The sequence below is a fragment of the Lytechinus variegatus genome, chromosome 2 (genome assembly GCF_018143015.1).
Source record: "Lytechinus variegatus isolate NC3 chromosome 2, Lvar_3.0, whole genome shotgun sequence".
Classification (NCBI taxonomy): Eukaryota; Metazoa; Echinodermata; class Echinoidea; order Temnopleuroida; family Toxopneustidae; genus Lytechinus; species Lytechinus variegatus.
The window spans coordinates 81,596,192-81,618,064 of NC_054741.1; the positions used below are offsets into that span (position 1 = coordinate 81,596,192).

The 21,873-nt window shown below is 34.5% G+C and overlaps 1 protein-coding gene across 1 annotated transcript; it reads left to right on the forward strand.

The window, feature by feature from the left end:
• The first annotated feature begins 1,313 nt into the window (after positions 1-1,313).
• Positions 1,314-17,562, forward strand: LOC121409244 (cyclic nucleotide-gated cation channel alpha-3-like). The gene is made up of 11 exons (XM_041601116.1): positions 1,314-3,659; positions 10,201-10,259; positions 10,632-10,693; positions 11,226-11,314; positions 12,058-12,160; positions 12,646-12,800; positions 14,247-14,333; positions 14,871-14,967; positions 15,468-15,604; positions 15,878-16,088; positions 17,122-17,562. Exons 1-11 carry the CDS (start codon positions 2,218-2,220, stop codon positions 17,263-17,265), a joined length of 2,586 nt encoding a protein of 861 aa, XP_041457050.1. The 5' UTR covers positions 1,314-2,217; the 3' UTR covers positions 17,266-17,562.
• The last annotated feature ends 4,311 nt before the right edge of the window (positions 17,563-21,873 follow it).

The window sequence follows — 21,873 nt, forward strand, 5'->3', positions numbered from 1 at the left end:
CCGATGACCCCATAATTTTTTTAACATGCAGTTTTCGCATTTGAGCTTCGGTGGTTGGATTATCAAATTCAAGTTGTTTACTTCTTCAGAAACAAAGATTTTGATTTACTTCACAGTCACTATAACAATGATATTGACAATCATCATCATAATCTTCCGCATCATCATCATCATCAACAACATCTTTACTGGTATACCATAACATTATGAGAGGAAGAAGATATGACTCAAATATCATTACCATTAAACCATGTACCTACAACCGCCTATACCCATGTAGATTTTCGTCTTGTTGCCATGACAACTTGTAACGCTAACTACGGTTATACCGGATTACATACCGTAATAACATGGGACATGCATGCAATATTAATGTAGCCTACTCGCAGGAGCATCCATGTGGCTCAAGGGCACACGACATGAATTTTACTGCAATTGTTGTTTTAATTGTATTTTCATTTATTATGGGTTCTAATTTTTAGCTTGCATATTTACATGTGAGTTTACTATTAATTTATTCCTCGGGGGGGGGGGGGGCAACAACAACAACAATAAAAAAAACCCTGAAAAAGTGTCTTTTTCTGACGACGTATCCCTACTCCTCTCTCAATTTTAATCCGCCTCCGAAGAGAACAACAAAACATAGAATCAAGATGTCTTGTTTACATGTGCCACAGCCGCGGGAAAATAACCTTTCTTTGAATTGGAGCGAATATGAACCCTATTGAGTGCACCACTCTCTAAGATTTAGATTTATGGACTATAACCCTTTCCTCATGGTCATAAACAGTGTGTTTGGATATATAAACTAATTACGTCTTATATCATAACTCCCTAATATAAAACATAATTTGACGAGTTATTTTTCTGCGTACCATCGTCTGAACACCTTTAAAATCCTTAGCTTATTTCCAAGCCCAAGAGGACGCAGTTGAATTGGAATAGAAGACAGAAGATTTTCTTCAGAACTCAACCAAATCAATAATCCCTGTGAATAATTCTATTTTCGGTCTCCTTTAACCGGAATGTGAAGATTAAAAAGCAAAGATAAAAGGCGAGAAGCATGCACTGACTTTCTAATCTCTTGATATTTCTGGATGGTTTTATGTGATTCATTTCTTCATTATAATTTGTTTGAATTCCGTATTCAACGTTGGTTTCGATCTAGAAGAGTAAATATCCATCTACCATGCTATTTGTTTTTTTATGATGTTCAATCTTCATTATGTAATCATAATAAAATGATAATGGGGACATTTTTACGTTTTTTCTTCAATATGACATTAATTCTGAACATATTTCGTCACCCACAGAATTTCGGCGCCACTACTTTAACCAAAAATCTCACGCGTTTCGAGAACGAAAGGCGTTCATTTAACAACAGAGTTTGCCAGCCCTCGATACAGTGACTGCTTGCTTGTGTTAACAGTTTGTTTGTGTACTCGACGTATTAGAAGACGCTTCGATTTTTATCAAATGGGGTAAGGGTCTTCTTCAGAGTTGAAATGTCTTTTGTTTAATCCGCAGAGTCCCCCTTCGTTTGTTCTTTCTTCGTGACGGTCCACGTTTGTGGGATTTGCCCCGAGCGAGCGGCGCAGACAAGTCAAACCAAATTGTAACAAGCGATGTGACCAAACAAGAGGATGAGAGGATGAGCTAGTCTACATTATTCTTACAAGGTATAATTGCGTCAAGAACATGAGGAATAATAGTCTCGAAGATAAAACTTGAATATTTTGTGTTGCTTTTCTTGGATACCTCTTCCAGGCTTTAAACTTTATACAATTGTTTTTGTGGTGGATTGAACGACTTAGATGGTTTCAACATTTTGTTTGATTTTGTTGATTATAAAAAAGGACATCACTGTCGCTGTTTTCTTGCGGGCATGTCTGTGGTGATAGTCGAAAACAATAGATAATTATTAAAGTCGTGAACACTTAAAGAAGGAAACATGTTATGGAAACACTGATATTTGGATTGGGAAAAATAGAAGATCATTCAAGGAAACCTTCTGAGTCGGTCCTTGAAACAAAAATTAAACCTGCTAACGGATAGAATCTTTCAAGAATCATGCCCTAAAATGGATATATAAGCATGAACTGTTATGACCTTTGGATAACTCTTCAAGGGTGTAGTCTTCACTTCTTGTCTTTGGCAATTAGCCATCGTTAAGCTGTCTGTATTCGATGTTTTAATTAGAAATCAAAGCTGACGAACATGTCAGTGGAACCCGCGATGAGTCAACCACGAGACCCAACGCCAACTAAGGCTACGCGGGTTGCCAGTCGAGAGAGCAATGAGCGGCAAGCCTGGAGTGAGTCGCCATCAGACCGAACTCAACTACTTCCCGAGGCAATTCGATGCTCTTCTGAGAGCTTCGTCAACGAAATGGTGAACGATGACAAGAGTGGTACAACGACAGGTTCGAGCTTACCGTCACATGAAGCAACTAATAGCCATGATAGCGAACATATTTTGCCGAATGAGGCAACAAGAGAAAACGAATATGAAGTTAATTTGAAACCAAACAGGAGAGTGCCAGATCTTTCTAATGGAAATGTTAAACCAAGTACAAATTCTTCTGAACGAAATGGACAAGACATACTATTAGAAAAGGAAAAGATTATAAAGGATTCGAAAAATTATCTCGACTTAATAGATGATTCCAAGTTTCTTCCTGCGCCGGTCATCCAAGATGGTGACTCCAAAGAGGCTGTTCAACTGGATGAATTCGCTTCTGCATCAGATCTTTCTACAGGTCCTACTTCAACCAAAGGTTTTTGGACATCTATCAAGGCGGTGAGTCGTTTAAAGTCAGGAGTCAAGTTAAGGGAAAAGAACAAGCGGAGGAATAAAAAGGTTTCAACACAACGCGTTGACTCTTTCTTGGAGAAATTCACCACGAGGCGAGGTGATCTGACCAACTACCCCGATGACGAGAAAGCCAAAAGCGAGGTTGTTGAAGACGATGATGAGGACGAGGATGAGCAAACGAAGATCATCGTCTCACCGGATAGTGATTTCCTAATATATTGGCTGACCATTGTTAGCATTGCCGTCATGTATAACTTTTGGGTGTTGATCGCAAGGGAAGCATGGCCCGAGCTGCAAGAAAAAGGTCGCATTGCGTGGTTCGTCATCGATTACTTCTGTGATTTTATATACATTTTGGACATCGTAGTCCAGGCCCGAACAGCCTATCTCGAGCAAGGTCTCCTTGTCTTAGATAGTAGAAGACTCCTGAGACATTATGTAAGATCATGGCAGTTTATCATCGATATTCTCTCACTCCTTCCAACCGACCTCTTTTACCTCCTGGATACCAGTCGTCTGCATCCAATTGTCAGGTGTCCCAGATACCTTCGAATTTACAGATTCCATTTCTGGTACATGAAAGTTGAGACTAGAACTCAATTTCCAAACACATTTCGTGTTATCAACCTTACACACGTACTTTTATTGCTTCTCCATTGGGCTGGAGCAGCTTATTTTCTCATATGCGAAGCCATTGGTTTGACTTCAGAATCAGATGAGTGGGTTTATGCTGGACCAGCAGGAAGAAATGCTACCTTGCCTCACAAATACCTTGCTTCGTTTTATTGGTCGACATTGACCTTGACAACGATCGGCGACCTCCCTGCTCCCGACAACGAAATTGAGTGAGTATAAAACAAAATATGCATCATTTCGCTCCTTAAATGTTTTATCTTATTATTTTCATCATTGCATCGATGTATTTGTTACAAACTTATAGTCTGAACATGATAGTCTGAAAAAAAATATTCACGACATACTCAATGAAAAATGACAATAACATCCAAAATGTCAATGTTAATCAATGGCATTTCAATTTTGAACGATTATGATCTATCACGAATTATATATTTTCAAAAGATATCATTGTAATCATCATTCTGATGAAATAAACTTTAAATAGATAACAACACGTCTCATTAGAACACCTGATAAATAACTGATAGGCCTTGCAGGAGACAAAGACGTAGATATATCAAATGCGAGACAATTCATGCTACAAACACTAATAAACTATATATCTTGTTGTACGTTTGATAACTTTTAGAGTAATGATGATATCAAAAGTGACTAATACAGTTGTTTTGATACGCCGTCTATGATAAAATTATTTTACTGTTTAGGGAGAGGATTCCTAGATTGAATAGTTTTGAATTATAAGGGGGTTTAGGTGATTCTTTTTACATTGGTACCGCAAATTCAAAATTATTATTATTTGTACTGCAGCGGTGGATGATACGTAGATAAATAAGTGAAATAGTTACGACAGTGTTTGTAGTGTGCAAAAATTCCTTTTTCAATCTTGGAGGCCTGTAAGGAAGGAAACACTATTAAGCGATTAATTGATAACTTCCATGAATTAGGTTAATGTCGACCTTGCCTTAGTTTCTTATTGTGTTGAATCAACATCTTTCCGTGTCTATCTGTTTTGTCTGTCGTCAACGTCCCCTTCAGTTGAGAATTATCGATAAAAAACGTTAATCATTATACGGTTTCCACTTTCCAATGATAGATATTTCCATGGAATCCTCAATTTCATTACCCTGAAATACGAAATAGACCACTGATGTAATTGATGGAAATTTTACCATCATAGTTATATATTACTTCTGAGAGTTAGCAAATTAATGCGTAATCTGCTTTGATTATATTTATAGATACTTCAATTTTGTTTTATTGATTTCTAACCATATATTTATACAGAATCATTATGTGTATTGCTTTGATTTGAAAGCATAATTGAAAATTAAAAGATATACAAAGAGACAATAATTCAAGGTAAACACTGTCAGAGAGAGAGAGATCCGTTAATATATGTGGAAATACACTGTTAAAAAATATTAGGTTAAAACTTTTACCGCCACGAGGGTAATTTTGACCATGGACCTACTAGCAAAGTAGGTCCATGTTTTGACCAATCAATTTTGGGCAGTATTTTACCCGAATGCGGGAAGCATATTGTCGAGTAAGGTTAAAGGGGAATGAAACCTTTGGAATAAGTAGGCTTGTGTCGAAACAGAAAAATCAAAGAAACAGAACAACGAAAGTTTGAGAAAAATCTGACAAATAATGAGAAAGTTATGATCATTTGAAAATTGCAATCGCTAATGCTATGGAGATCCTTCTATTGGCAATGCGACAATGATGTGTGATGTCACGTGTGAACAACTTTCCCTTTGATGGACTATAAAATACTCCCAAAATGTCTCTTTTTGCCTTTTCTGATGGTGATTCAAACTCTTTATCCATGATGTATTCTTTAAAAATATGTATTACATGCCCTCCTATAGAAAGAACACATGATCTACTGATCTACAATTTAAGTGAAATACTATAGAGTAATGGGGAGAGTTGCTCACAAGGACATCACACATCTTTGTCGCATTGCCATGCAATTTGGGGATCTCCATAGCATTAGTGATCGCAATATTCAAATGCTCATAAACTTCTCATTATTTTTCCGATTTCTCTCAAACTTTCGTTGATCTGTTTCTTTGATTTGTTCTAAAGGTTTCATTCTCCTTTGATAAATAATCAGCAAATACTTTATAATGAGCAAAATTTTCATCACACTGGACGAATAAAAATGCCAAAATAAAAGCTCAATGTTGGTTGGACACATAATTACCCTCATGGAGCACTTTACCCAATATTTTTAGAGTTTACAGTCTCTAATTAACCAACACCACAACCAATGCAATTAATATATCCAACTTCTCTGTTCTTTCTTTCATGAGGGTTTACAGCTTTTCTGTTTTGTTGAGAAGACATGCACTCCCTAAATATGTTTTCTCATGACAAAGGAAACTAACTAATGATCTGTTTAATGTCCTTCATATCCTTCGTGAGGTACCCCTTCCTCCTTTCCGTATAAGTAATGACGTCATCAGCAACAAAAGGAGCATGGCATACATCCAAACTTCCAGACATGAACTGATATTCGAGTGTTGTTGATTTCCATTTGATTATGTTTAATTACCATTATGACTTTCGAATTTGAAAGAAGTCTAATTCTAACAGGAATGAATTAAATAGGGGGCATTGCGATATGTTTTAGTAACACACCGCGCCAGACTAGCCCCGTTCGATAACTTATCCAAGTGATTTTGATTCGTTTCTCAAAAAAAAAAAGGTTTCCTAATTAGAAAATAAGATGTTCTAAGAATGAAGTGTTCTTTAAGTAATTTGAACATTGACTAGCAATTCTATGTATTCTATGAAGGGATTGTAATTATAAATTATAAATGCTTTGTCCAACTTACATTATATGTTAAGAGAGCTGTGCAAACACGTATCGCGCCTTTTACCCAATTTCATGACCTTTCCACTTTTGAGTTTCTCTCTTATTTTGACATTTATTCCAGTAAATAATTCGTTGCTAAGCATAAGTAAACAATCTATTTTATAGTTGATCTTGTTACCTGTTCGATATATGAAGTGGATATCACAGTTCAAACAATTACTTCTCAAATTACCGACCAAAGTTCGACACTAGGTCATATTCTTCTCATTCCGTTAGTGATCAAGTTCTCATAATTAGCGTAATTCAAATTTGATTTGGAAACATTATGATCACAATTAAAGTCATCTTACAACATCAACGATTGTGATTGTGTAAATTAAGCATATTTCTTGAGATGAATTATAGTTTGTGTTTACGATAATAAAGTAATCGTTTTGAGGACACAAATACCCCTCAGGGCACTCACACAAGCATGGAAAACTGACGGATGCTTCACATGGGCGAATATAAACATTTTATTATAATTTTAGATTCTACTCAGAACTATCTTTGTGGAAAAGGTGGCTGACACTTAATTAACTTATACCATTCTTCGAAGGGTGTTTAGCTAAACATTCAAAATCAGCAATTTATACTCGTAACTTGCAAGACTTGTAGACTAAATAATAATCAAAATGAAGAAATTGCTTTCAACATATTTATTCATGCACTTAATGACGATTTAACGGTTTTTAAACATACAGTTGGAATAATTATAAGGGAGGGGAGGAGGTATCATGATACCCATTGATGATAGGGATGGATGGATGAATGCGCCTTCAAACTCTCTCTCCAGTTGGTCTAATTATCGATTCTTTCATTAAGTGTTTGGGATTCTACTAATGATGACGTCATTCTTCTGTACTTTCAAACATTGATCTATACCATGTGGGAAAATTCAAATAATAGAAATTTTGAAGACTGGAATCTTAAATAAGTGATGATAATTTCCATGAAAATGAAAAGTGGTATTAAATTTTAACATTCTAAAGTCAGCAGGGTATAGGCATAATACATAATTTTTAACTCATTTCGATTATATTTTGAATACCATGTTATTTCTTTAATACCGATTGATTAAACCAATATACAGGGTTTAAACTCAATTCTAAATCCAGCTTCACTTTCTCGTTGACAAAACCGGGAAATAATTTCCCTTCACTAAAAATCTGACAAATTTCTCCCCAGGAATACATAAGATGATTTTAATGAAAAGGATTATCACACCCAAAACTGTTACAACTTTCTTATAAACAATCAGGCAAGCATGAAAAGGGTGATCGCTGTAAGCATTTTGATTAAAAAACTGCCCCATTTTATACCAATTTTCTTTAATGCAATTCTCGTTAACCCGAACCCCATTTGTAAGGCCAAGTGACGTGAACTGAATTATCAAATCATTGTCAACAAACGTGAAAATCTTTACATATCTACACTAATTTTTGTTCCTATAGCTCAATCCAAAGTTGGCAGTAATCATTCTTTTAATAAACATGATAAATGTAGATAGATGACAGACTTTTCAAGTCAACAATCTTGTTTTATATTCATTCATGAAAATCGAACTGAGATGTACCGGAATATATGATTTTTATAAAAATGTGTAGTAGATAATAATTTGTGGATGAATTAACATTCACTTTGTGTCTTTCTTACAAAACATAGTCCTACACATGGAATGTTTAATTTTACTTTGAAAACTGTAATTCCTATATGGCACGATACCAATAAAGCCTTTCTAATGATTAGAAATGAACAATTAATTGGAGCTTCAATCATTGTTATCAGTGTAATAAATCAGTGAAAGCATTTATCAAATAAAAGAGTTGTATTTCTTAGAAAGGAGGGAAAGCCAGTTACCTAGTTACCCTTGCCATGCTTGCAACTTTTCAATGGGATTTGGAAAGCTAAAACATTACGTAATGGTTTTCTCTAACACTAGTCCTCATTATAATGTAACAGTACCTGATCTATAAAAGCAGGCTTCAGTATAATTGATTTCTTCTTTTATGGGTTCTTTTAAATTCCTTCAATTTAGTTTTAGGTCTTTCTTTCTCAACCGAGAAAGGTAACACATCGATCGATCACCCTTTGAGAGGGAGCAATTAGGAACCTTTTATATAGATCTGATTCCTTACACCAACTCAAACCATAGAGCTATTAACAGATAGCTCCATGCTCAAACTACTTCTTTATTTGTGAACTTAGCTGTTCTTATCTCTGATGCTTGTTGGTAAAGAATGTCCCATCCAGTTGAATACACGGGAAGCTTTACATGTGTATCAGGGAAGATGACAATTCCCTGTGTGTACTAAAGATGTATTTATACTCAATTATATTTGCTTTCGATAATCTAAGCCGAAGTGAGACCCCCAATTTTCATGGGATTTTTTTTTTAAAGATAATGAGGTGTTCTCCTCCACTGCAGGGAGCTTTTAGCTTAAAATGATGATGTACTATAAAACAGGATAGTTAAACTCATATTTGCACAAACTCCCTAAGTTACTATGGTATTTCACGAAAGGGCTCGTAGAATGTTTTGTTCGATAGTCAGACGTATACATTAATTCTAGCCAACCAGATTCAAGGAAGACTTGTCGGATCCAGGGGCACCACCGGGATAATGAAGGGGGATATGGGGGCTATAAAGGTGACATCATTTTTTCCTCAGTAATAATAGGCTTAGGCGTCTTACACGGCTCGAAAATTTTCTTTCTTCCCTTTTCTTATCCTTTAAGTTTAAAACGCTTTTCTGAGAGTCTACATTTTTATTGAGCGTTCTATAGCTTTTGCGATAGGTGAAGTAAGTAGTGCACCCCGGAGTACACCAACCTTGCCTATGATGATCATGATTCGTTTAGATAGATACACACGGGAAAATATATTTACATTTCTGTGTTAGTTAGTTTGCTTAAGACTCTTACCTGAAAATCCTTAGACAATCAATATTTACCAGATGCTTGAGGCGTGGAGATTACCTCAAGGAAACCCTTTCTAATATTGGTTAAAACCTCTCGAATCATCAAGCGTAATCGGCTCGTACAAAAAGAATCGAAACAATAAGCAAAGTTCACACAGTGATTTCCATTTACATGTCACTGCGACATACGAATTTAAGATTACAGAACTTCATGAAAAATGCCTATACACGCTATTTTATCTTGGATTTTTAGTTACAATTTTTTATACTAAAAGTGAATGCATAATTTGAACTGTGACATTGGCTTCCAGTACGTCAGCGAATAAATTTCAAAATAATGCTCCTAACTTATAAGATACTACATGGCATGGCCCCCACCTATCTCAGTGAACTCCTTAAATCACCAACCCAGTCATACAGGCTTCGTAGTTAATGCTCCTCAGTCTCCCACCAGGTAAAACAAAGATTACACTAGGTGATCGTGCCTTTATCATTGCTGCACCCAAACTCTGGAATAGTCTCCCTTCCTCAATAAGAAATGCATCCTCTGTCAACTTATTTAAAACTAAACTGAAATCCCACCTCTTTCAAGAGAGTTTTTAATAAATAAGTCACTTTTTTGTTATGTATTTTGTAGAAATAATTAATCTTTACTTATTTTTCTTCGATTTATTTAGCGAACTTAAATTTATTTCTAAAATTTTTGCATATCCTGTTAATAATTGTTTTTCTGTTTATCTGTATGTATTGTAATGCGCAGTTGAGTATATCCAAATAGAAATTGCGCAATATAAATTTACAATTATTATTAATTATTACTGTGATTACGTTTGAACCGCGAATGTATACATTTATGTTGTACAAATGTGAAATGGATATTGTTCGTTCTTCAATGTCATCAAACCATTCAATCAAGATTGATAATTTTGATTGATTTAGATATTTTGTTTCTTCTCTTCGTCAGATACTTTGTACAAATTGTTGGATATCTGGTTGGTATTTTCATCTTCGCCACAATTGTCGGTAAGTTCCCTGTAAGGTTAATTTCACTTTAAACTTTGTAAGCCATGCTTGATCCAATATTTTCGAATTTGGAGAGCTACTGTATAGATTCATGGGCACATGATATTACCTAGAATAATTTTATGTTGCTATGAAATACTTTCAATTTGAAGGAAAGTATCAATAATCTCACAAATAACGAGGATCAATATTGCCACCGAATACAATCTTCATGATCTTGGCAAACTTATAGAGGCTCTATAAAACTAAATTTCTTCAAGCAAGAAGGTGAAGAAAAAAAAGATATTTCAATCAAAAGATACACAGATAAAAAATTCAGGGCGATCAAAAATGTGTTCCCTTATTATCAATCTTTGTGTTAATGCTATACAGGGCAAGTCGGTGCTGTTATTGAGAATCGCAATGCGACACGAATGGAATTTGAGCGTCATGTGGTAAGTAATCTAACCTCTCTTTTGAGTTTTTTTTTTGGGAGGGGGGTAGGGGAGGGGGCTTTGGATTAAAAAATATTGCGATTGCAAATGCCTTTTTTATTCTGTTATTTGGGAGGATATATAATTTTATTTCAAGTGTCGTGGAAAGAGGGCATGTGCATTCTAGACATATACCAACTCAAAATATGTAGCGTCACTTCTAGGTAGACTAATAATTTCTTATTAGTTTATTCAGATTCTTGTTAGTCCTTGCCAGTGATTACTTTGTGAACATAATAAAAAAATATCAACGTCCTGCAGAAAATCATCAAGTAAACTTAACCATTAAAGTGAATTTCAGTCATTGAATCGTTACTACTAACATCATGATTATGTAGTCATTGTTTGTTTGTTTCTTTCTTGTATATTTGCTGATATGTGTGATTATAAAATAAGTTTGAATTAAAATGAAAAAAAAATCTTAAAACAATAACATTTAGCGATTTAGAAATAAGTAGATGTAACAGCATGTTTTCTTTATTATTATTTCTAGGACCACGCCAAGCGATATATGCAGACAAATAATGTTCCAAGAGATGTTCAGTTGAGGGTACTTAGATGGTATGACTACACATGGACTCGGTAGGTATTTAGTCACACACGCTCTCTCCTCTCACCAACACACACTCTCAAACGATGGCACATCCCACGTACATAATCACCGACAAAAACTTGTTTGATTTTGCTTTTATTTAGAGATTATATCAGGCAAAATAAGGTAAATAATTAGAACAAAATTTACAAATCTTCATTTAGTGTTAACAACTTGATGTGTATAAGCTGCTCTGATTTTGTCTTTATTGTTATTTTTTCATTGTTGTTCTGTTATATCTCCCTTTTTCTTCTCCGTTTTTCTTTGTGATGTACTGTACTTTGTATGCATGTAGCCTTATTAGTTTTATGTTATTTCTCTACCTTGCACTCGTATGTGCTTTCGCGGAGTTGTCACTTCTATTATATTATAACCTTTTATGAATGTCTTAACGTGATTAATGCTGAGCCATCAGAAATGTTACTGAATTGAATTGAACATAGCCTACAATTATTATTTTCACTCCCCTGAAGCAAAATATGAGACCGATAGAACAAAATGCATAAAAATATATACTAAGAAAGCCAAACCAAGTCCCGACCAAAGATTTCATGAGGTTTATAATTGTTACTCCGTTTAGTAAGCTTCTACGAAATAGGGATTTTTAACGTTTGTGTTTAGAACGATAGACTAAAATGCAAAAAATAATATAACAATAGGAAAAGCATTAACATCGAAATATTCTTAAGAAACATATGGTTTATTATGTTTTCTTACTATTTACTTTTCACAGTGGTGCTACACAAGGACGAGGTGATGTCAATTCATTGGGGCTACTCCCAGACAAACATCGCACAGAACTAGCTCTCCATGTTAATCTACAAACTCTCAAAAGGGTAACTTGATCATCAACTAATACCAAATTCGTTATATATAACCCAAACTTCACATTACTGATTGATTGATTTTATTCGCCAAGTCACCAAACACATGCATTATAAGAGCAAATTACGCTTGAAGAGCTAACCCAAGAAAGCTCGGAAGCTTTATTTCAGAGGGCCCTCGAAATGACTGTGCACATAATAGAAATATTTGCAGCGATTCAAATTTCAACGTAATCCATGTCATGTCATACCGAGGTTTTACCTGACTGATAGAAAACACGAATGCCTGTGAGCAAGCAACCAGGGAACCGACGGCTTAAGGTCCTCTCCGAGGGACCTGGTAATGAGGATAAATGCCTTACCAAAGGGCACTAGCGCACCACTTGGATTAATACCTAATTTTACTTTTGGGTATACTATACATGTATAGCCACATTTTTCTTATTGACTTTAGATGTTTGTGAATAAGTCCCCTGATTTTTTTCTTTATTCTACAGGTATCAATTCTAGAAGTGTGTCCCCCGGAGTTCCTTCATGATCTTGTCCTTAAGATGCATCTATGTATCTTTACTCCGGGTGATTTGGTCTGTAGAAAAGGAGAAGTAGCTAGGGAGATGTTCATCATCTCAGACGGTCTTCTAGAGGTTATTGAGTAAGTATTCGTTATTGTTATTCTAATACTACTAGTATAGTAGTAGTAGTAGTACTACTACTACTACTACTACTACTACTACTACTAATACTACTACTACTACTTTTACTACTTTTACCTTTACTCTTCTCCTCCTCCTCCTCTTCTTCTTCTTCTTTTTTTCTTCTTCTTCTTTCTTCTTCTTCTTCTTTCTTCTTCTTCTTCTTTCTTCTTCTTCTTCTTCTTCTGATGATGATGATGATGACAGTAGGGGAAGGCGGGGTAAGTTGTGACAGTTTTTGCTTTTTGCATGTTAGAATTGATATGATTAATAATCTTGTCAGAATAAGTACCTTGCCTTGAAATTTAATTCTTCTGAAATATTTTCCACCTATATATAACTTTCTATCCCCACACTGTAAGTCATCGTGACCTTTGAAAAAAACGATGTCAAATGGCTCAACTTGCCCCATACATGGGGTAAGTTTGAGCCACCTTCTGGGGTAAGTTGAGCCACAAAAACTATGTACAAAATGTATGAGGGGAGAACCAGCATGTCAATTTTTTGTTTAAAGTCTTTTCACTTGCTAATTCTCTATAAATACTAACATCCTTTAAAAGGAAAAGAGCAGTCATGTAAATTTGCTCCTTTCAGCCAGCATTTCAATCGATTTTTATGGTTTGTTTGTTTTTTAAGATACATTACCATAGGAATTACCATGGCTCAACTTGCCCCATGCTGTTTGGCTCAACTTACCCCAGTCCTAACTTAGTGCGATAATTTTGTATCCACACATTTATTATGCATCCATCATATAAAAGACTATATGACAAGAATGAAGATCCATACCTGAACTAATAATGTTGTTATCATGTCTTTATTATATTCAAAGACGTGTGTGTTTATAAAGCACTTATCTATTTCACACTCTTTTTTACTTTTTTGGCTGAAATTCATATTTTTCCCTCTAAAAAACTACTTTTTGTTTCAAAGTTGGAAACAATGTGGTGGGGTTAGGGGTTATACTATGGGTCATCAATACATGACACCACCACAATGTCTGACTCATTCATTATTGGACTGGGGCTGGTGGCTCAACTTGCCCCTATGCTCAACTTACCCCGCCTTCCCCTATAGTTGTTATTGCTGCTGCTACTGCATGCTGCCGCTGTACTGTATAAGTGGATAATGAAACGGATAATGATGATCAGGAAGAGGTGGATATTAATGATAATAATGCTTAGATATAACGATCCTAATAATCATCATCATCATAATCGTAAAGATCAAAATACCAATGATAAAAACGGTAACAATAATGATAACACTGTTGATAATGAAAATATTTCAAAAGTATTGCAATTGCGCTGATGATGACAACCAGAGGTAATCCCTTTACAATTAGATTTTGTCATTTCTCTTCTTTTAATGTGATTATCTTTATTTCGTTTCCATTGTTCATTTAGCGAATCTGGTCGAGTATTGGCCACTCTTAAATCAGGAGACTACTTCGGAGAGATTGGAATTCTTGATCTGGAAGGCACAAGCAACAGGTGAAATATATAGCTGTGGTATAATTAATTTCAACACTTCATTACTGTTTTTCGAAATCCATGATAAGAATGACCAGGAGAGCCTTTCAATGAGAGAGTATATCATTCTCTTGTTTAATGACAAAACTAAAAACTGGAATATGATATTTTTCACACGGTTTTTTTTCACATAAGCAAACATTAAGATAAGCTAATAATAACTGATATATATGCATGTAAGGCGGTGTGAATCATATCACATATCACAAATTAGTAGGTTATGAGACGAAAAATACATTTAATTTTGGTAAAATGGCAGAAAAATGCCTTTATTTTTGGCACATCGTATCCCTATAAACTCAATAAAGTCAATATAGTCATGTAAGTTAATAAATAGCTTTTTCAATTACTTGTAATGAAAAACAAAAATGTTGCATCCTTTATCTACAAAGTATATTGTTTACAAAAAAAAAATAAACAATCTGTACTGGAACAAGTTTCATAATTTCTCCTCGAGTACAGAAACTATTTTTTTGGCTGATAATTATATTTTGGCAGACGAATGGCTGATGTACTTTCTGTTGGATACTCTGAGCTGTTCTCACTCTCTAAAGATGACGTCTTGGGAGTGCTCAAGGATTACCCATCAGTAAAGGTGAGTACTCTATACAGCACAACAATAACAGCAGCAAATACTATACTAGTTTTGCTGCAAGACGGGCGAAAGTTCTCTGAAAAACAATTTGACATGCAAAAAGCGGGGCAAAAAGAAGTAATTTGGTTTTGACCGGGGAGGGTTACTGGCACGGGCCCTGTGTCACCGGAATCCACCATGTCTACATTTTTTCCTCCTAAAATAATTCAGTATCACTTCCATGGCCTTCTGTTGATAGCTCGTAATTAAGGAAGTGTATTTCATTTTGACCTTCGTTTAGGTATTTTCATTATAAAATGTTACATTCGTGTTTCCTTATTTACGAATATCTTTATCTTCTCGAACTTGAATAAGACAAGTTATCTTGATCGTAATGTTTATCCGGTGTTTGTCTCTATCAGTAATCTCCAAATTGCTAATCCAATTGTATCCATAATCTTCATGTTATATATTAATCCCAACTCCTAATCTTAATGTTGTTAATCCCAATCCCTATATAGACCGTGATTGAGGATGAAGCAAGGAGAAGACTCAAGACACAAAAGATGAATAAAGAAGAGTCTGACGATCATAACAACGTGGATGCTACGGACATCGACAAGGACATCGACCGTGTTAGCATCTTATCAGAGCTAAGGTACGTCAATCATCACCATTCATTCATCAGTTAAGTGTTAAAGATTTTTTCTTTCTCCATTTACTCTAGTAGATAACAGAGGTAGAAAGGATTCTAAATGCAAAAGAGCTAATCACACTCCTCTTAAAGTGAGCTCAGAGTGATACGAAGGTCCAGTCCGTTTGGAGTGGATACATCATTTGAGAGTGCATTATAACTCCTTCTGGAGTGAAAATGTAAAAAAAAAATATACACTGTTTTTCTAACTCATCCTTGCTCTTTACCCTTTTGCAGTAGTTTCAACGTTCCTCGGGAAAACAGAAGGGATTCCACTAAGAAGGTAACTGGACAGGAAAGCCAACAGACGAGACGGAATCGTGAGAGTATTACATCCCTTAACATCCCCGTGGTTAAGAAACGAAGAGCTTCTGTTTATGCAGGATCTCCAGACGTCGCCATCAAAGAGATCATGGCGATGGTTGAGAAAGTTGTGGCAGAAAAATTAGTAAGTTCTGAGAAGAGACACATTTTCTAACTCATTTTCACAGTGACATTTTCGATGCTCAAGATACCCCATGAGAGATTTCCTGTTGAAATAAACTCAGTAATAATTTGGCTATGACGTTCATACAGTTCATTTTTTAAATTTGTGAGATATACTCGTTTTTTTGTTTGTTGTTATAGCTCTTACCATGAATAAGAAAATATGCTGATGAATGCGTTTCAAAACCTTTTCGAAAAATAATATTGTTGCCTTATTACAGGTCAGGTCTACCCCAGAAAAATTGGTGATATGAATCAACAAAGAAAAATCAAACAAGAGAAACGCTGGAAATTTAATCGAAATCGGATATAAAATAAGAAAGTTTTGATATTTTACAGTTTCGCTTATCTTTCACAAAATAGTTATATGCACAACTGAGTGGTATGTAAATGAGAGAGTCGATGATGTCCCTCACTCACTATTTCTTTTGTGTTTACAGATTTGACAATAATAACCAAGTTTGAAAGAACTAAACAAAATGTTATAACAATGGTAGTTCCACATGTTCAGGGAGGAATAAAACTTATCATTTCATTTCACATGACAATGAGGGGAAAATCTTAATATTATATTGAAATACCAAAAAAAAATAGTTAGTGGATGACATTATCAGTCTCCTAATTTGCATACCGACCAGGATGTGCATATAACCGATTTGTGAAATTAAGCGAAATTTTAAAATGTCATAACTTTCTTATTTTACATCCGATTTTGATGAAATTTTCCGCATTACGCAAGTTGGATTTTTCTCTTTTTACTCAATTGAACGTTTTCTTGAGATAGTTTACTAATAATTTATAAACAGTTGGGAACTATCTACTGAGGGCACCGTATTTAAGAAAAATCTTACAAAATTTATTGTAAAATTGTTTCCATAATACAATAATAAAGTCATACAGTGAATGAAATACTTTGCAACTATGTAACACATAAGCAAAGACATTTCGATAACAAAAATAAACCAAAATCTCTACCCATTTTTTCTTTTGACCAGAACTCTTTTGCTGAGAATGCTCGAGTGCTGAGGGAGACTAATATGGATATGAGAGAGAAAATCAGATCACTACAGAAGGAAAATGATACCAAGACTTCAAAGATTCAAGCTTTGGAAAAACGAGTCAAAGAATTAGAAAACTAATGTCAAACTTTCAATGATCAGAAGAGAAAAGGTTTTATTTGACAAATGGACGATGCCAGTGTGTTTGATGGGGGGGGGGGGGGGGGTGGGACAAGATGATTTTAAGATGACGATATTCTCTCACTACTAACGATGGCAGATTTACATGACACTCCTTGGACATACGCGTATTCATTCCTTTTGTTTGTTTTAATTTCAGTTTTTCCATCATGAAACTGAATTTTGTGCAAGATTATGACCATAGAAAACATCCTGTAAGTGTAATATGGACTTTCAGGGATTAACCATAATTGAACTTTTGAACGGAGTTATTTTGAGATATGATATTTCGTAGATGGTTTTCTGCACTCATTAAGCATCTGGGGGAAAATGAGATTGATCAGCTGAGTCATGCATGAGTAATTAAAGATTGAATTAAAAATGACCATTTTTGAAAGTCACAAGAGTCGTTTTTCAGATTGTGCAAAATACAAAGTTGGGCAAAAGTTGTTTTGAGGTGAATTTTATGGTGTTATGCTGTTTTACTATCCATCATTTAGCCACTCCACACACAATTTTGATATCGTATGTTCATGGTTGAGTGAACACAATATCGCAGGGGCCGCGGAAGCGGGGGTGGGGGCCCACTTTTTTTCCAAAAGCATGTACAAAAATGTAAAAATGACCATACGATTGTGATTTTTTGCCTGGTCAGCCCCCCCCACACACTTTTGGCTCAGCCTCTCCCCCACACTTTGAAAACCGTTCCGCGGCCCCTGTATTGTGTCGTATCATCATAGGTTTTTTTTTGGTAGTATCCTCTACAACTTGTTAGGTCATATTAAAATTTGAAAATGTTGGTGTCTCCCCCGATTATAGGACCCTCCCCCATTTTTAAATTCTGGATCCACCACTGATTTGTCCATAAATTAAACTGATCATGAGAAATTGTGTTAGGAAAAGAATAAATTTATGCAGTATAAAGAGTATTCATTCCTAAGTTTTCGAATGTGCTCATTCAACCATGAAAATGTTAAAAGTTCGGAAAGTGTGTGGTGATAGAAATGATGGATGATAAAAACAACAGCAATTTAAGTCACACTCGAAACAGAATTTGCCCCCAATATTCACCTTTTTACCCTTTAAAATGAGTCTGTGACATTTAAAATACCAACTTTCCCAGTTTGATGCGTGCTGACTCATCCGTAAATAAACATCAATTTCATTTTTGCACAGAATTTTGCCCATAGGTTGATAAACATTACGACCAAATGACATTGCTAAAGACAGCCTTGAAAAAAAGTTCCACTATATTGAATAAGGGGTTACTTATTCTTAAACATATGCACCCATAATGTACATAATTCTATGAGAGAAGAAGTCAAAATTTTAACAAATATGTAATAAGGGGTTTGTTCATGAACGGTTTTTGTTACTTCTGCCAACAGTTATTTCATGAAACTTCCCACATGGCTTCAGAGTAACACTATCCAAAAGGTGCGCACACCAAAATAACAATTCGATACGGCACAGAGTGGGGCCAAGGCCTTAAACTTTCTTCTCATTTGCATAATTTTCGAATATTGTGTGCTCACTGATGCATTAAACATCGGGATTTTCATAAAAATCAAATCAAATGAATCATGCAAGGAGGTTTGTGGCAGATATCTATAGTTACAAATTGCATTTTTTCCAATAACGTAAAAAAAAGCTAATCACATTCCACATGTTCATTCAAGCGTGAATGTTTAATTAAACGCCTTTGAATCATTGAAGCATGTTAATTGGTCATGAACATAACAAAAAATTGATAATATATATATATATATATATATATATATATATATATATATATATATATATATATATATATATATATATATCATATACCCTCTGAAATTAGAGGCACAAAAAAAAACAGTTCATAATCCCACAAAAACGTAAACAATTACCATGTTATGATACTGATAGCCTTATTTTTTACTCTCTCCCACAAAAAAAGGATCAAATTTAGATAATCATTCCCCTTCAATAAAATATTAAATAATCACTGACACTGTATGTACAGTTCTCATGTGGTGCCAAATGTTTTCAATTATTTTAGAAATGTTGTTATTTTGTTTCATTTCCATATACATTTTTTCTCCTCATCGAATAGTTTGAATCGTTTTATTTTCTTTCAATCCTTTCTTGTTCTAATCATCCTCAGATATATATTCGGACAATCCGCTTGTAGGGGCATTGACAATGTATACTGTATATATGAAACATTATTTATTTTCCTGTTTAATTTATCCTTGTTTGACAAAATGACTGTAAAGCCCGACTTTCAATATTGAGATCATCACGGGTAGAATATTCTGCATTATCTTAAAGATGTGATACAATTTATTTTAAATATTTCTTCAATTGATTGCTAGCTTTATGGATGAAGCGATTTATTTCATTTTTAGGTTTAACTATTTTTCAAATGCAATGATCCACAGCTTTTAATCTAAGTGTGGTATACAGTGGTAAAAAAAATGCCAAACATACCACCCCCCCCCCGAAAAAATACTTTCTGAATGAATGATACATCGTGGCCTTCAAATTTATTTACACAACATAATGTATGCCAATCAAGATTAATGGACTTGGATTGCAACCAAAACTGAAGAAATAGAAGAATTGAAAACATGTGGTTTATGGTCTTGCACTCTGCATTGTATATGTTTCCTTCTTTTTACAACGTGGCATAGTTAATTTGCTTAATAGTAATTAATTGCAGTTTATAAGCTTTTCTGATAACAAAATTATTCTGGAGATGAATATTTATTACATTGTAAGTTTGTTAAAATATACATTAATGTGTCAAATGTGTATTTAGTTCTTTAAATTACAAAAGTGTGTGGAACAATCTGGAAATTAGCTATGTTAAGTGCAATATTTTAACCAGTATATTTGTGAATCATAATCATTTCCATTTCGGTATGTGTTTGTCTTATGAATAAAGTAGTGGTATTTTAGAGTTTTAAAGAGGTTTACGTAATCATATACTATTTTATGTTACAGCGGATTACAAGCTTATACCAAAGGCATTTCATCGACAGGCCTCACAGACTTTAAGGCCTCACAGACTTTAAGATCTTGCTTTAAGATTTATATCAAATAAGAGTGAATTAAAAGTTATCATATTTATGTGGATTCAGTTTATGTTTGTTCAGTTTCTATCATATATATTGTGTTTTAATATTAGAGCTGCCAGAAATGACGTAATTATACAAAGTATGATAATGAAATGGCTGAGGCAGTGAATACTTTTCTGGTTAAGTGTGAATAGAATTTACGTTCAATATTTTAGATTAAGCATTTTCCATTCCCCATCACCTTTTATTGCAGCAAGAAAACTATTAAATTCGGATTTTTAAGTTCATGTTTATTGATTAAAATCCATATAAATTAAGAAGCGATTATACTATATGACACACCATTATATAATTTTCACGGCAATACAGAGATACAGAGAAACTAAAGCACAAAGGGTTATGCATGTATAATTAAAAGGAACGAAATAGAGATGGAGAAGTAATGAGAGATGGAGGGAGAGAGAGAGGGGGGGGGGGACTCTAAAAACAAATCAGTAAAAAAATGACTAGTTATATAGGGTCAGCTTGGTGCAACTGTTATTCTAGTCATACTTGACTATTTTCTAGTCATATTTTACTAGAACAGAGTCATTTCTGACTAGAATATATGTCAGAAATGTGACTATCAGTGATTGCCATATCAGTTGCTCCCAGCTGACTACTGCATGGTCTAGTCAATTTGACTGATTTGTTTTAAGAGTGGGGGGGGGGGGGGGAGAAAAGAGAAGGGGTGAGTGAGGGTTGTGGGATAGCCCCAGGGGAAAGGCACATAAACATCACATGAAATGTGTATATTAAAAGGCAATAATAAAGTTACATAAAGAAATAAAGATTTCTGTCTGACTTATAAAACACGCAAATCAACCGAAAAGTAAGATGCGGTGGGTTTTTAATTTTTTTTTATTTTTTAGTATTCTTTCATTGGATCTCCCAGTGACATTTACAACAGCAGTGAAATAAAGACATAAACTGACGTTATAAATTTCATAACTTCATAAATAATACATCAGGGTACCAGTAAAAAAAGGAATTCATAAACATATAGATAACTTTATCAATCAATGCAACTGGTCCATTCGGGGCAAACAATCCCCATGATTATACTGACAGCACTTACGTTGGCCTGTCTTTAATTACGGTAACTATATAGGCTAGGAACAAAGCGATCAAGCATTCAAGTTATAATTTAATTTTGATCACTAAATTGCAAAAAGACGCTAAAACTAAACAATACAAATTACATTAATAAACAATCTACAATTTCTTTAGTTTTTAGAGATTTTGGGTAAAATTAAGGGAATCCCTCATCAAATACTCTGGGCCTTATATTTATCAGTATTAGTAGCAAATGTCTAACATGATGATGAAAATTGTGAACTATAACTTAGGAATGCACTGTTTTGAAAATGTTTTTTTTGTTTGTTTTCCCTGACTGAGTAAAACTTAACTTGAGTAAGAGCCATCTTTCTCTGTGCAGAATATCAGTCAATCGCCATCTACGACT

Coding starts and splice junctions, on each gene's coding strand:
- LOC121409244 (XM_041601116.1), top strand. CDS start 2,218: ATGTCAGTGGAACCCGCGATGAGTCAACCACGAGACCCAACGCCAACT. Junction 10,694..11,225: donor TGGAATTTGAGCGTCATGTG/GTAAGTAATCTA, acceptor TATTATTTCTAG/GACCACGCCAAGCGATATAT. Junction 14,968..15,467: donor AGGATTACCCATCAGTAAAG/GTGAGTACTCTA, acceptor ATCCCTATATAG/ACCGTGATTGAGGATGAAGC.